The 13,829-nt window shown below is 50.9% G+C and overlaps 1 protein-coding gene across 1 annotated transcript in view; it reads left to right on the top strand.

Annotated features, from left to right (window-relative positions):
• Nucleotides 1-3,442: 3,442 nt before the first annotated feature.
• The window catches only part of SHISA9 (shisa family member 9), a 251,668-nt gene continuing 241,281 nt past the window's right edge, over nt 3,443-13,829 (top strand). The window contains exon 1 of the mRNA XM_069486536.1: nt 3,443-4,025. Coding sequence (XP_069342637.1) covers nt 3,463-4,025 — 563 coding nt within the window. The 5' untranslated portion in view covers nt 3,443-3,462. The remainder of the gene's footprint in view (nt 4,026-13,829) is intronic.

The following is a 13,829-nucleotide window of genomic DNA, read 5'->3' as shown; positions in this document are numbered from 1 at the left end:
AAATGAACCAAGATGATTCCTCCCTCTTTTTAATATTTTTCAAAGGCTTGGGAAGCAGGCTGGGGCAATATTCCAGGGAGCAGCAGCAGCTACAGCAAGCAGGAGCAGGAAGGGAATTTGGTTTGGGAAAAGCTCAAGGGGACAGGAGATTTAAGGTTGAGAATCATTGGCTAATAAGCCACGCAGGGTGGATCCCGTCTGCCTCTTTCCAAAGCACAAGCTCTGCACTCTTCTTGTCACAAACAGGGGGCAGTCTCTGTTAATTAAAGCCGGGAGCAGCCACCAGAGTGAGTTTCCTCTGAGGACGGGAGTCAAATGTCCTGGTGACAGGCAGTATTTTACAGAGCTTGGAGGCAGATTCTGAAATGGACTTTTCTGTCCAGATTTTATCTCTGTTCTCTGAAGTATTTTTTAAAAATCAAATTTAGAAATGCCTTAAAACCCACAACCCTTGCAGGAAGGTGTCTGTGACCCACTGATCTACCGTGTCCCTGGTTAACCTCTGCCCTGATGATTGCTGGGAGGAAGGATGGTGGGTGGAGTGAGGACAGGGGTGGCAGTAGAGCCCTGGATTAGGAGTCTGGCGTCTGTAACCGGCCCTGGCGTTACCATTTGCTCGCCATGTCATCTCCCACACTGCCCTTAACCTCTCTGAGCCTTCGCTTCCTTCCTAGGAAACCTGCTAGAAGATCCCCTTCCGATTCTGATTTAGCGTGTTGAAGTCTCCGAACCCCTTTATGAATGTCATGACAAGTAACTTTGTCATCTCTGCCCTAAGTGTCCCTTTCTTCTCTTGGTTTAAGACAGAGTCTTGCACAAAAGACATTAATTAATTAATATAGCCCATACATTTTTTTCTGAGTGCTGACCATATTTGGAACTGTTCTAGGTGCTGGGGGACACAGTCAGAAGGTCAAAGCCCTTTCCATTTCAGAGTTTACATCTCGGTGTGGGGAGACAGACAAAAACCATAAATACATAATATAGCATAAGATGGCTAGAGACATCGGAGGTTTGTTTTATGCAGTGGTTAGAACACAGGCCTCTGGCTCAAATTTCTTGGGTCAAATGTCAACTTCCCATGCTCATTAGCTGAGCCGCCATGGGCAGCTGGTATAATATAACTGCTTTGGGTCTCAGTTTCTCACTCCATTGTGTGGGTCTGGTACTATTGCCTAAGGGACAGGGAGTGACATGAGATCAGTCACTCAATGGTTCAGCAAATGTATCCAGATTGTTTGCTCTATGCTAGGCACTGCTCTAAGCTTCTGTGAGGACGTGCTTTTAGAAACAGCAAGCTTAGTGGGCACGTTGCAAGCACTGAATAAATGTCAGCTGTCATTAGCGCTCACACAGCGGTGCTTGTGTTTGTAGGACTCACGAGGTGGTGGTGGGTGCGGGTTGCCAGTCATGACAACTTACCACACTGTCCTATTTTGGGGATCCTACTATAATGAATCTGATGAATTTGGATTAACCAGTCTCATACCGTCCCCAGGTGGGTTTGGGATATAATACCCCTGGGTATGCCCTATCCGTGTTGCTCTGGTGTGTATTTGCAAATCTTTTTTTTTTTTTTTTTTTTAAACATCTTAAGGTGATGTTGCTTCAAAGAGCAGGGTGATGAAACTCCCTCTCATTTGGAGAAAATTTGCAATGGAGTCTCAGTAAATCCTCCCACGCTTTTTCAATGGAGACCGGAGTATATAATTTCACAGGTGGTCCAACTTATGGGGTCTTTGGAGATGCCCTGAAAAGCCCTTAACTGCAGCCAAATGGAGAGGAGGGTGGTGGAAACATCCTCTCTGCAAATCGCCTAGCGGACTGCAAGTGTATACTTAGTTAAAGCAATTAAAAACAAAACGCTGGGGCGTGTGAGATCTAAATTTGGTGTAGCAGCTTTGGTGCAAATCTTGTTCTGGGGGCTACTGGAGTCAAATTCAAGCAGAGGAGAGAAAGAAGTGGGAGGGGGCCTGTGGATAGCTGGAATCACTAGGAGAGAGGGGGCAGATTTGGAAACACTGAGAGAAGACTGCAGGCTGGAAGCTGAGGAAGCAAGGCCGAGCTCCGCAGCCCCCGGTGAGGATGTCCGGGGGAGGCAGGGTGTCCGTGGGGACAGGGGCTAGCTGGCTCCGGAGACCGATGCGCGGGCCCCAGGTCCGGGAGGGTGACAGAGGCTGGGTGCCCAGGCCTTGCGCTGCGCCAGATCCGGGCGCGCAAAGGCGACGCCGCCGCCGTCGCCGTGTGCCCTCCTGTGGAGCGCGGGGAACGCTGCGGGGGCGAAGAGGGACAGAAAGCTGCAGGTCCAAGGGCCTGGGGGAGTTCCAAGGAAAGACCTTGCAGGACATGCCATTGCCTTGGCCTTGCCGCTGTCCCTCCCTACCCTCTAAGCTTCTTTGACTAGTTCACCCCAAGCCCCTCTCCCAGGGGTGCTTGCTTACCCCCGGCCCAGGGGCTTGTGACCTCTTTCCCGGCTCAGCCTCGGTCCTCGCCTCCGCCCGGAGAGTTGGGCCATCCGGGTTGTGCGCAGGGCTGGAGGGCGCAGCCGGGGGAAGGGCAAGGCGGCCCCGCACGCCTGGGAGGGGCGATTCTGGCCAGACTGCCTCGGAGTGAAAGCCATCTAGTCTGTCCCCATCCTCTCCGAGCCACCCCTTCCCTGGTGGGCAGATTCCGGCCGCAGCTCCTGCGCTGGCACCCCTTAAAAAGGCACGGGCTGAGTCGCCTCTGCGCTCTGGACAGGTCTGTGCCGCGCCTCCCACCCAGAGAGGGCGCGGGAGGTCCCGCCGCTGTCCTCCACCTGCCGGGAAACCCGAGCTCCTCCTGCTGCCTCGGCGGCTGCCGAGCTCGCTCCTCCCAGCCCGCCCGCCTGGCTCAGCTCTGCACGCCCCCAACTCGCTCCCGCCCGCCCGAGTCACCTCTCCGCGCGCCCCCGCCCCTCTGGAGCTCGCGCCCGCCCCCCCACGCCCCGCGCCTCTTCTGCCCGCCCTCCTCCCCTCCCCCTTCCCTCCTGCCCTCCCTTCATTCCACAAGTGTCGCTTCGCTCTTTCCAGCGCACTTGGCGAGCTGGAGAGGTGAGAGGGATACTGCGAGCGGGCGCGGGGCGGCGAGTCCGGAGCCGCAGGCCCCGGCGAGGCGCGGACCGACCCACTATCCCCTGCTCCCCGCCCCCGCCTCCCCCGGTGGCCGGCCGGACCTGCACCCCGCGCTTGCCCCCGCTCCGCCTCCCCCCGCCCGGCCCGGCGCGCTCCTCCCCGGCCGGCCCCTCGGCGCGCGGCGCGCTGGAGGCGAACGCGGGCTGAGCCGAGCGCAGTGGCCGCCGACCACCGAGCGCCCCGCGCCGCTCCCTGCATGTGCGGCCCGCGGCGGCTCGCAGCCCCCGGCAGCAGCTTCGGCGGCGCCTCGAGAGGCGGCTGCAGCGGCTCCAGCGGCGGCCGAGCGGCAGAGCCCGGACTGGGAGACACGATGCGCCGCGTCCTCCGGCTGCTCCTCGGCTGCTTCCTCACCGAGCTGTGCGCCCGCGTGTGCCGGGCGCAGGAGCGAGCGGGTCACGGGCAGCTGGCGCAACTGGGCGGCGTGTTGGTGCTGGCGGGGGGCAACCGCTCCGGGGCCGCCTCGGGAGAGGCCGGCGAAGGCGCTGGGGTGTCGGACGCGCCCCCGACCCGGGCGCCCACGCCAGACTTCTGCCGGGGCTACTTCGATGTCATGGGCCAGTGGGACCCGCCGTTCAACTGCAGCTCGGGCGACTTCATCTTCTGCTGCGGGACTTGTGGCTTCCGGTTCTGCTGCACGTTTAAGAAGCGGCGACTGAACCAAAGCACCTGCACCAACTACGACACGCCGCTCTGGCTCAACACTGGCAAGCCCCCTGCGCGCAAGGACGACCCCTTGCACGACCCCACCAAGGACAAGACCAACCTGATCGTCTACATCATCTGCGGGGTGGTGGCCGTCATGGTGCTTGTGGGCATCTTCACCAAGCTGGGGCTGGAGAAGGCGCACCGGCCCCAAAGGGAGCACATGTCCAGGTGGGCTGCCTCGCTTTCGTCCCCCCTCCGGGCTTCGCTCTCCCTTCTCTCCCCTCTCCTCTTCCCCTCAGGCAATGGCGCTCCCCCTCTCCTGCATCCCAGCCTCTCTGCTGGGGAATGTCGCCCGGGAAGCCAACTTCGGTTTGGAGCACGGAGAACGGGCGCCGGGCTCAGCACAGGAGTAGGTCTGAGCGTGTATGTGTGTGTGTCTGTGTAGGTCTTTGCCCCCCTCGCCCTCTTGCCGCCCCCTCCTGCCCGAAGATTGAGACGTACTTAAGACACACAGCCTGGGAGCCCGTGGTCCCCAAGTCTTGGGTTTGGGGGAGGGGGCCCATGGCACCCCTCGATCCACATGCTAGCTTCTAGGTAAACAGGGACAGGCGAGCCCGAAAGGGAAGGGGGGCGTGTGTGAGCCCGCGCGCGTGTGTGAGGGAGGGAGGAAGGAGTGAGTGCCGCCTGCAACTCGTACGACTCGCGAAAATGAGGCGAAGGAGGTGGAGTGAGGGGAGGGCGAGAACAAAAGCCTTGCTCGGAGCGGCCGCCTCGCTTTCCGAGCTTCACGGCCCCTGGAATTGAGACTTCTGCTGCCCCCGCCCCTTTACCCGCCTCCCCCCACCACCTCTGCCTGCCCGGGGCAGCGGCCACGGCTGCACCCCTTGCCCTGGCTGGCACGGCCTCCAGTGGCCCGAGATCCTCTCCGCGCCTTCACCCTCTAAGCACCTTGATCCGTCAACTTTCCGTTTGCCTTATTCATTATGCAAGTCCCAGCACGGGCAAGTCGCAGCAGATGGGAGAAGGCATTTGGGGATTAATGGAGCTATTTGCCTTTTGCTTTTTTTAAAAGTGTCTAAATTGATTCGCACAACTCAGTAACTTTGGAGGCGGAGGACGCAGCCACGGGCACTGAGCCTCCGGCCGCGGAGAGAGGCGAGGGCTTGGGGTGAGGGCCGGGCGGGTGGGGTTTAAGAAGCCACTAGCCGCCTGCGAACAGCTGGGTGGCCCGGGCGCAAGCTTTAACTGTCCCCTTCCTGAATCTGGTTAACGAAGTCGCTTGTTTCCGCTCCCCCTCCGCCCCCTTCGCCCGCCGCCGGGGCCTGTGTGTGCGCGCGCGTGTGTGTGCACGCGCTCCGTGAACATGCCTAAAAAATCTGAACAAAGAGACCCACCAAAAATAGGCGAAGGAACATCACTACCTCACTAGTAATTATTTTCTATTTATACGCAGAGTATCCGATGAATTTTTCTCCCCAGAGGGGAGGGATTTGGGGAGAAGAGGTGAAGAAGTTCTTCTCGGTTTGGGTCAGCAGGAGGTGTGGGTGGATGGTGGGGTCTTGCGGCACAGAAGTAGGCTCCGAGGGGCTTCAGGAAACCTTGACCTACTAAAACGGAGTAGAGCGCTGGCCCCACCCACCCCCTGCAACCGCAGGGTGTCCTGTCACCTGTCCCACCGGCTGGGCCAGTCCCTGTTAATTCCCGGGGTCTGTGTTAAGGGGAGGGGAGAAATGCATGCAGGACTGCGGCAGCGGGTGTCGCCTTGGTAGAGAAAGTATCGCTCAGAGACAGGTAGGCTGCCTTGCAGATTCGGGTTAACTCCTGCTGAAATCTCCACAGCCCTTTTCTGCAAACCAGCTCTTAAAGGAGCCCTCCTTGGGTGGTCGGCGGGGCGGGAGGTGGGCAGGTAGAGAAAAGCTAACCTTGGGGCATCTCTGGGAGACAGTAAAGCTAGATCAAGCCCTCTTCGATCTGCAGGTACCCAAGGGCCCAGCAGGGACCCAACTTCCTGGTCCTGCCCCCTTGTAGCTCTGCTGGGGGGAAAAATGACTCCAGCTAAAGCTAAAGGGGTTGCTGGCTACCTCCTTCTGCAGGTACCAGGAAAGGTCTGCTTGGAGGTGGAGTCTAGGGGTACCCAGTCCTGGGGTAGCAGAGCCTCCACACAAGACACAGCCTCTCCCAGTATAAATTTTGGGAATTCCAGAGTGGAGTGAAAGTGCATCCTCCTGAAAAGAGAGAAATTTTTGTCGATTTTTACTGCTGGCCTCTAAGGTGTGATTTGCAACCTTGAGGACTGCTTAGCATGACCTGGAGTGCTTAAAAAAAACACTCCTATCGCCAGGGGCCCCACCCTAGGCTATATAAATCTGAATCTGTAGGGTGAGACCTAAGCATCTATACGTTTGAAAAGCTCTCCAGGTGATTCTAACGTGCAACCAATCACTACTAAGGAGAAGGCACTAACACCTGCTGAACACTGTACCAGGTGCCAGGACCGTACCAGGGGCGTGTGTAAACACTCCCTTATTTAATTCTCGCCTCTACCCTATGAGACAGGTGCTATTTTAATTGCCTTTTACGTGCGAGAAATTCATGGCTCAGGTGAAGTGCCTTGCCCAAGGTCACACAGTTAGAAAACTGCACAATCCCTTGTCTCTTGGTTTCAGCTGTGTCTGGGACAGATGTTTTCAGATCCAGTGGGCATCGGAATCTGGAGAGCTTCCTAACATGCAGATTTTTGAGTTCCATCCGCAGAAATTGTGAGTCAATAGGTTGAAGGGGGTACAGGGGCAGAAATCTGCATTCAACGACTCCCCTGAATGGCCCTGAGATGAGGTGGTCCAGGCTTGAGGCAACACTGGTCTTTAGTTGGGGAATATTTTACAGGGTTAGGGGATGGATAAATTAATTCAAGAGAAAAAAGAGGGGCCATGTGACAGTCGTATTTGCTTTCTCCATGTGTGTAACCTTTCTGTGGTGCTGGGGCCACCCCAGGTACCTGCCAAATGCACTATGCACTGCTTGCCCAGTGAATCATTTGGGGTCCCAGCTAGGACTTTTTTTTTTTTTTTTGCCTGATGTTGCTAAGGGGTGATCTGGTGGGGACCAGCTTGGCATCCCAGAGGCTGCTAGGAGGCAAGGCAGCTTCCAGGTGAAATTAACCTGCGGCCACAGCCTCTTAATTTTTGTCTGGAGCTGCAAGGGACACTGAAATGGGGTTCGTTTGTCATCCTGCCTGAAAGCACCTTCTCTTAAAAGACAGAGCAAGTAGCTGCTCCGCCGCTACAAACTTGGCCCCTGGTGACCAGTGAATTTGTGTTTTTGAGAAGAGGCCTCCAAGATGTCAGTTTGCAGGCTCAGAGCCCTGGGCTTGTGGCCTGCTTCCTTCTGGGCTGCTTAGGTCTGAGAAAAGGAGAAAGAAGGGTTCCAGGGAGGTGGGGGCTCGCCTGCAACCTCGTAAGAACTGAACAAACGCCCCTTTAGCAGCTGCAGCAGCCGCCACAGTCAGCCACTATTACTTGGAAGAGATGACTGCCAGTGGTAGCCAGCTGTGGTCACCAAGCCACGTGGACATGTTTGGTTTAGTCGACAAGGTATTTCAATTTACGTGTCTTTATTTTAAAGTTCTTTTCATTTTTTTTATGGTAAAAAACTTTAAACATACACAAAACTTGAATGAATAATAAAATGAACTCTAGTATATCCTTCATCTAGATGAGGGTTTCTCAACTTTGACACTATTGACATTTGTGGTTGGCTAATCCTTTGCTGGGGGGGAGGGACTGTTCTGTGCATTGTAGGATGTTTGGCAGCGTCCCTGGCCTCTACCCACTAGATGCCGGTAGCACACATACCCCTCACCCAAGTCGTGACAGTAAAAAATGTCTCCAGACATTGCCAAATGTCATCTAGGGGCAAAATCGCCCCCACTTGATAACTGCTTATCTAGATTTAACAATTATTAGTATTTTGCCACATTTGCTTTATTGCTCTCATGCTCTCTCCATATATTTTTTTCTTTCTTTTTCCACCCTCTCTCTTTTCCCTCCCTCCCCTCCCTTCTCTTCCCTCCCTCCCCTCCCTTCTCTTCCCTCCCTACCTTTACCCTCCCCTCCCCTCCCTTCTCTTCCCTCCCTACCTTTACCCTCCCCTTCCCTCCCCTCCCCTTCCCTCCCCTCCCCTCCCCTCCCCTTCCCTCCCCTCCCCTTCCCTCCCCTCCCCTCCCCCCCTCCCCTCCCCTTCCCTCCCCTCCCCTCCCCTCCTTCTCCATCCCTCCCTCCCTTCCTTCCTTCGTTCGCTGAGACATTTGAAAATAAGTTGCAGACATGACAGTCCCTAAATATTTCAGCGTGGAACTCCTAGGAACAAGGGCATTCTCCCACAATTCCGTTACCATACTCAAGAAAAAGAACAAAAATTCCATAATATCATCAAATAGCCAATCATATTAAAGTTTCTCAGTCATACTGAAAATGTCTTTTAGAGCTTGGTTTTTCAAATCAGGATCCAGTCAAGGCTCATTGTATTTGGCTGTGAAATCTCTTTAGTTTCTATTATGCATGGTGTTTTAAAACCAACTTAGAATCAGTTGCCAACATTTAAAAACCAGGAGATTTCACACAGACATCTAGATTTCTGACTTCTCCGGAGAATTCAGTGGGTCTGCTGACATTGGACCTGCATTTTGCCACAGCAACTGTTGGTTGCTGCTGAGTGGTGACTGCCCACCTTAGGAAGCTCCTGGGTTCATCTCAATGGCCACCTCCACCCAGTTCACTCAGTTCTGTTACTTGAAGCCCCCAGAGAGTCAATCTGGCTGGTTGGAACAGCACAGGCTCCGGGCAGATGGCCTGAGATTCAATCCCAGCTCAGCCACTTAATAGCTGTGTGATCCTGGAAAGGTGGTCACACCTCTCGGAGTCTCAGGTTCTTGTCTGTAGGCTGAGGATTCATGAGACTTGGCCTTGGAAAGCAATGAGCCCGGGCCTGTCACATGGTCACTGCCCAGCAACTATTACCCTTAATCACCATCCTTGTTGGAATTTTCTACCTCTTGTCTCCTGAGGAGAGTAGTGTTATATTTCTGGATCTTGGTGACTAGCCCTTGCTGTACTATATTTATTTAGCTGTGTGACACTGGCCAAGTCTCTTAACCTCTCTGGATTTGCATTTTAATCTGAGCAGGAGGGGCTGTCACATTCAGAATTGGAGGGAAGTTGTATTTATTAATATGACGCATTAAATGCATTTCAAAGTATTGGTCTAGGTGATGGTAAGGAACCCTGGTTCGTTTTGCAATTTTGCCGTAAGCTTATGTGTACATTCTCATTTAATTTCCTGCCGCTCCCCCATGAGGTAGGCTCTCTGATAATCTGCTGTTTACAGAGGCTGCTTACTTTGCAAAGAGGATAAACCCACCCGTGGTGAATGGAGGAATAGGACTTCAAACCCGGACAGTCGGAGGCGGGATACAGGTCCTGGACCATTGGCTGTACTGCCTTGGAGTGCAAACCTGCAGGACTTCCAGTCTTCTCAGCTCACAAGAAATGCTCGGTGCTTTGCAAACAACAATACGTGCATCAGGGCCAGTTCAAGAAGCCACCATAAGATCAAGACTAGGAATGTTTTCTGCATCTGCCCCTGGCAGGGCCAGGCATCTTGGTGTAAGTGCTGGTGAGAAATGACCTTGGGGACAGAAGCACATGTTTGAAGCTCTCTACACTCGAAGCCAGTAGGGAACACATGTCATTATTTTGTCGACCTTCAAACAGAGTTGGAAATCCGAGTGGCAAACTGCATAGCACAGTGTTTTGTGTCTTTTTCAAACACACTTCAGAAGAGCTGGCGTCTCTTGCGAAGAAATGGCATCAGATGACAAATGTACCTCCTTCCCTTGCCTTTTCTCATCTTCCAGTTTCTCTGCTACCTCCTTTCTTTCTACACATTGTGGTTATCCTATGGCTTTGACCAGCTTCCTAGGCTGGAGAGGGCCATGTGTACATGCATGTACTGTTGGCCACAGAAAAATCTTTATTTTTCCTTGCGGGATATATTTGCTTTTTCTTTGGGCACTGAGTCCTTGTATTTTAAGAGTCAACTTCCTTGAGGTATAATTTACATGATAAAATGCACATAGTTTCACAAATGTTGACAAATGTCTATACCTGTGTAACCACTGCTCTAGAAAGTTAACTTATGCCCATCGCCCTTGCATTCTTGAAAAATAAGTGATGCTTCTTGTGAAGGAAGAAATGCTCAGGAATCCTATTCAAGTGTTTAAAAATCAAAACATAGTTTGGACATTGGGACCCCTGGAGCCTCTGAAGCAAGATACCGGGACTCTAAGCTCTGTTTGGAAATATTGGGGTCATATATTTATTCACTGTCATTGGAAGGAAAAGAGATGGAACATTTTGTTGCTCAGATATGCTAAGCTCATTCCCACGTTGGAGCTGCTGTGTTGGCTCAAATTCTCTTCGGGCAGACTTTGCATGGCTGATCCTTCCTCATCACACAGGTCTCAGCTCCGGTGTCACCTCCAAGAAGCCTTGCCTGACCACCTGCTTGGCCACTTAGCCGCTCCCCACCCCACCCACAGACGCTTGAGCCCATCACTCAGTGTGATTTGCTTCATTTTATATTATGCTCTAAAATTAACTTGTTAGTGTACTGGTTTACTAGTTTATTATCTGTCTCCTTCCATTATTGTTCTCAGGAAGGAACGCAGGGACATTAACTGTCTCTTCCACCCCACAGTTGTGTCTTGACTGCCTACTATAGTACTTGGCAAACAGGAGTTCTGGTTTCTGATGCCCTGGTTCACATGGCATAACAAAGTATCTCCCATTCATTCATTCATTGAATAGGTATTTATTCAACACCTGCCGTATGCCCAGCACTGTGTGCTTCGGCTGTGAGAGAACAGTGACTACTACAGATGCAATCCCCGCCCTCCCAGAGCGAACAGCCAGATATTGAGAGACACGAAACACACGAGGAAAAGTACAAGAAAATGGGTACTCAGTTGAACCTGATGAAATCGCCGATATTCAGTCATTTTCAACTAAAAAATGGCAATGTTTCAACATAATCATTCTGAACTGGGTTAAGGGATATCAAGGAAAAATGTGGCTTCTTCAGTAAGGTACTTGTATTAGGCAAGGTTCTCCAGAGAGACAGAGCCAACATATAAAGAAATTTACTGTAAGGAATTGGCAAAATCTGCAGAGCCAAGTCCTAGTTGCAGTGTGAAGGCCACCGGCAGGTGGAGAATTCTCTCTTATTTGTTCTATTTAGGCCTTCAAATGGTTGGATGAGGCCCAGCCACATTAGGAAGGGCAATCTGCTTTACTCAGGTTGCTGATTTAAATGTTTCTGTCACCCAGAATCACCCTCATAGAAATAACCAGGATAATGTTTGATCAAATATCTGGGCATCCCATGGCCCAGTCAACTTGATGCATAACGCTAACCATCACAGCACCCTTAGGCTCTTGCTACTCAAGAGTGTGGTCTGTGGACCAGCAGAATCCCCGTTACCCGGGAGCTCAAGCAGGTGATGGAGATTCAGACGTATTGAGTCAGAATCTGCCTTTTAACAAGATCCCCCAGATACTCTAAATGCACATTAAAGGTTGAGAGGCACCCAAACTGTGTGTCACAAGCAAATGCCAAATCCTTAGGCATTTGTTTGGTTTGTGTCACATAGTTGTTTCTTTTTAACCATCTAATTCATCAAAATTTTTTTGGACACATCCCTATTTATAAAATATTTTTTGTATGCTCCCCAATAGATGCACATTTGTTTTACTAAGTGTATGCATGTGCCTGTACCCACGAACAATTATTAGATACGTTTGTAAGTATGCATAAGAAGTTTTAAACTGAGCTGAAAGTGAAATAAATATTATCTTAAAATCTTTTGCTAATTGTGATGACTTCATATGATCATTAGCTGATATCTCAAAGCATAATTAATGTATGCTGATGGTGAGGTTCATTGTTCATAAATAAATCCATGTTTTGAAGATTCTTCCTGAGAGTTTTGATTATTTTTGGTGGGACTTTGTTTCGATCTGAATAGACCTTCACTGTTGTAACCTTATAAGACGCTACTGAAGAGAAGGGAAGAGGAGTCCACTTTATTGTTTTCTTGTGCTTACATTCCCCGTACTGTCTTCAGGCTGTGGTTTGGTTAAAGGGGGCATTTTTTTAAGCCACTTGCCTGCTTTGCGATGGTTAATGTAGTCAAATGCAGATAATTTAATCTGTGCATCCCCTTCAAGGGCACATGTAACCTCAATACAGGCAGCATGTCCCAGTGAAGGCGTTGCTAGTGATCACCTTCCTGGCTCCAAGCTTCCTGATTCCTGCCATCTGACATGGGGGTTCCAAGAGCAGGTGTATTAAATTGATTTCTCATTTTTAATGACTAAAGATCATACAAAGAAGTTCTGATATTTCCTTCTTCTGTACCATATCATTTTATGTCATCCCTGGAGTGAGCAAGTGATAGTTTGGTGACTCCTGGTCCGGGAAAGGGGAGTCTCTAAGAATCCTCATCTCTCCTGCGTGCTCTGGGGAGGGCCGCTTTGGGGAAAAGTGTCCTTGGGCTTTCAGGCTGGAATTTCAGAAATTTTGGCACTCAGAAGTAGGCCAGGGCAGCTGCAGATGGCAGTGCTGGCCACGTTCATGGTAGCCATCCTAGTTACTTATTTTGCAATCCTCTTGGAAGCCTGATTATTTTGGAGTTTGAAGGGGGACTCCTTAGAGAGTCCCATAAAAGCTATAGCTTCTTGCTTGAGGAAAATGCGCAAACAAAATTCCATTCAATTTCAGAGGAGTTCAGCGGTCCCCTGAACTCGGGACGAAGAACCTGTTTAGAAGGGAAAAAGTTAGGTTCAGAAGGCCTCTGTCCTGTGCTTCAAAACTTCCTTCCCTGCTTATTGCACAGAGGCAGCAAGGAGCTTGAACTTTGATTTCAAAGACACTCAGGTTTGCATCTCCACTCGATCCCCCCACTGATAAGCTGGGTTAAATTGGGAAGTCTTTCACTCTGCGAAATGGGTTATGATAACCCACACCTGGTAATGCAGCCTTCCTCGTTTGACCCATTCCAGCTTTATTGGACTTCTTGCTTGTTCTTCAAATACTTGAGCTCCTTCCTGCCCCAGGGCCTGTGCACTTGCTGTTCTCTCAGCATAGAATGGTCTATCATCTTCTCAGGACCAACTCCTCACTGTTCAAGGCCCAACTCAACTGTCATTTCCCCAGGAAGGCTTTTCCTGATCACACCATCTCTCGCCCCTGTCTCTGTTTATTTGTAATTAAAAAACTCCCCAAAACCCACAATCCTGTGGTTGTTAGTATATTGACAGATTTGTGCAACCATAATCATTATTTACTTCCAGTCCACTAATTCTAATAATGTTTTCATCACTCTAAAAATTTGTCCATGTCCATTATCAGTCACCTCCCCCCTGCCTCTAGCCCCTGGAAACCTCGAATCTACTTTCTGTCTTTATGGCTTTGCCTACTCTGGACACGTGATATAAGTGGAATCATACAATATGTGGCTTTTTGTGTCTGGCTTCTTTCACTGGGAATAATGGTTTCAAGATTCCTTCATGGTAAAGCAAGTGTCAGTGCTTCATTCCTTTTTATGGCTGAATAATATTCCACCCCATACGACACATCTTGTGTATCCATCCATCGGTGGATGGCTATTAGGGTTGTTTCTACTTTTTGGCTATTGTGAAATTTGCTGCTGTGTATTGGTCTCTCTCAATCACGTTACTCTTTTTAAAAAATTATTTATGTGAAGCCCTTGTTTATTTGCTTAACATGTTTATTTTTTATCTTTTCCTATAGAATATAAGCTCCGGGAAGGCAGTGACATTGTTCTTGTCAGACACCACTGTGTCCTCAGGGCTTTGTATAGGGCACGGCAGATAGTAAACAATGAATATTTGTTGAATGAATGAAAGACAATGAGAGCTGTTGTTATTTTGTCTCTTGGTGAACTCAGTCTTT

Source organism: Eulemur rufifrons, chromosome 14 (assembly GCF_041146395.1).
Source record: "Eulemur rufifrons isolate Redbay chromosome 14, OSU_ERuf_1, whole genome shotgun sequence".
NCBI classification, from domain to species: Eukaryota; Metazoa; Chordata; class Mammalia; order Primates; family Lemuridae; genus Eulemur; species Eulemur rufifrons.
Note: the sequence above shows the minus strand (reverse complement) of the source record. Positions and strands in the feature narration are given on the sequence as shown.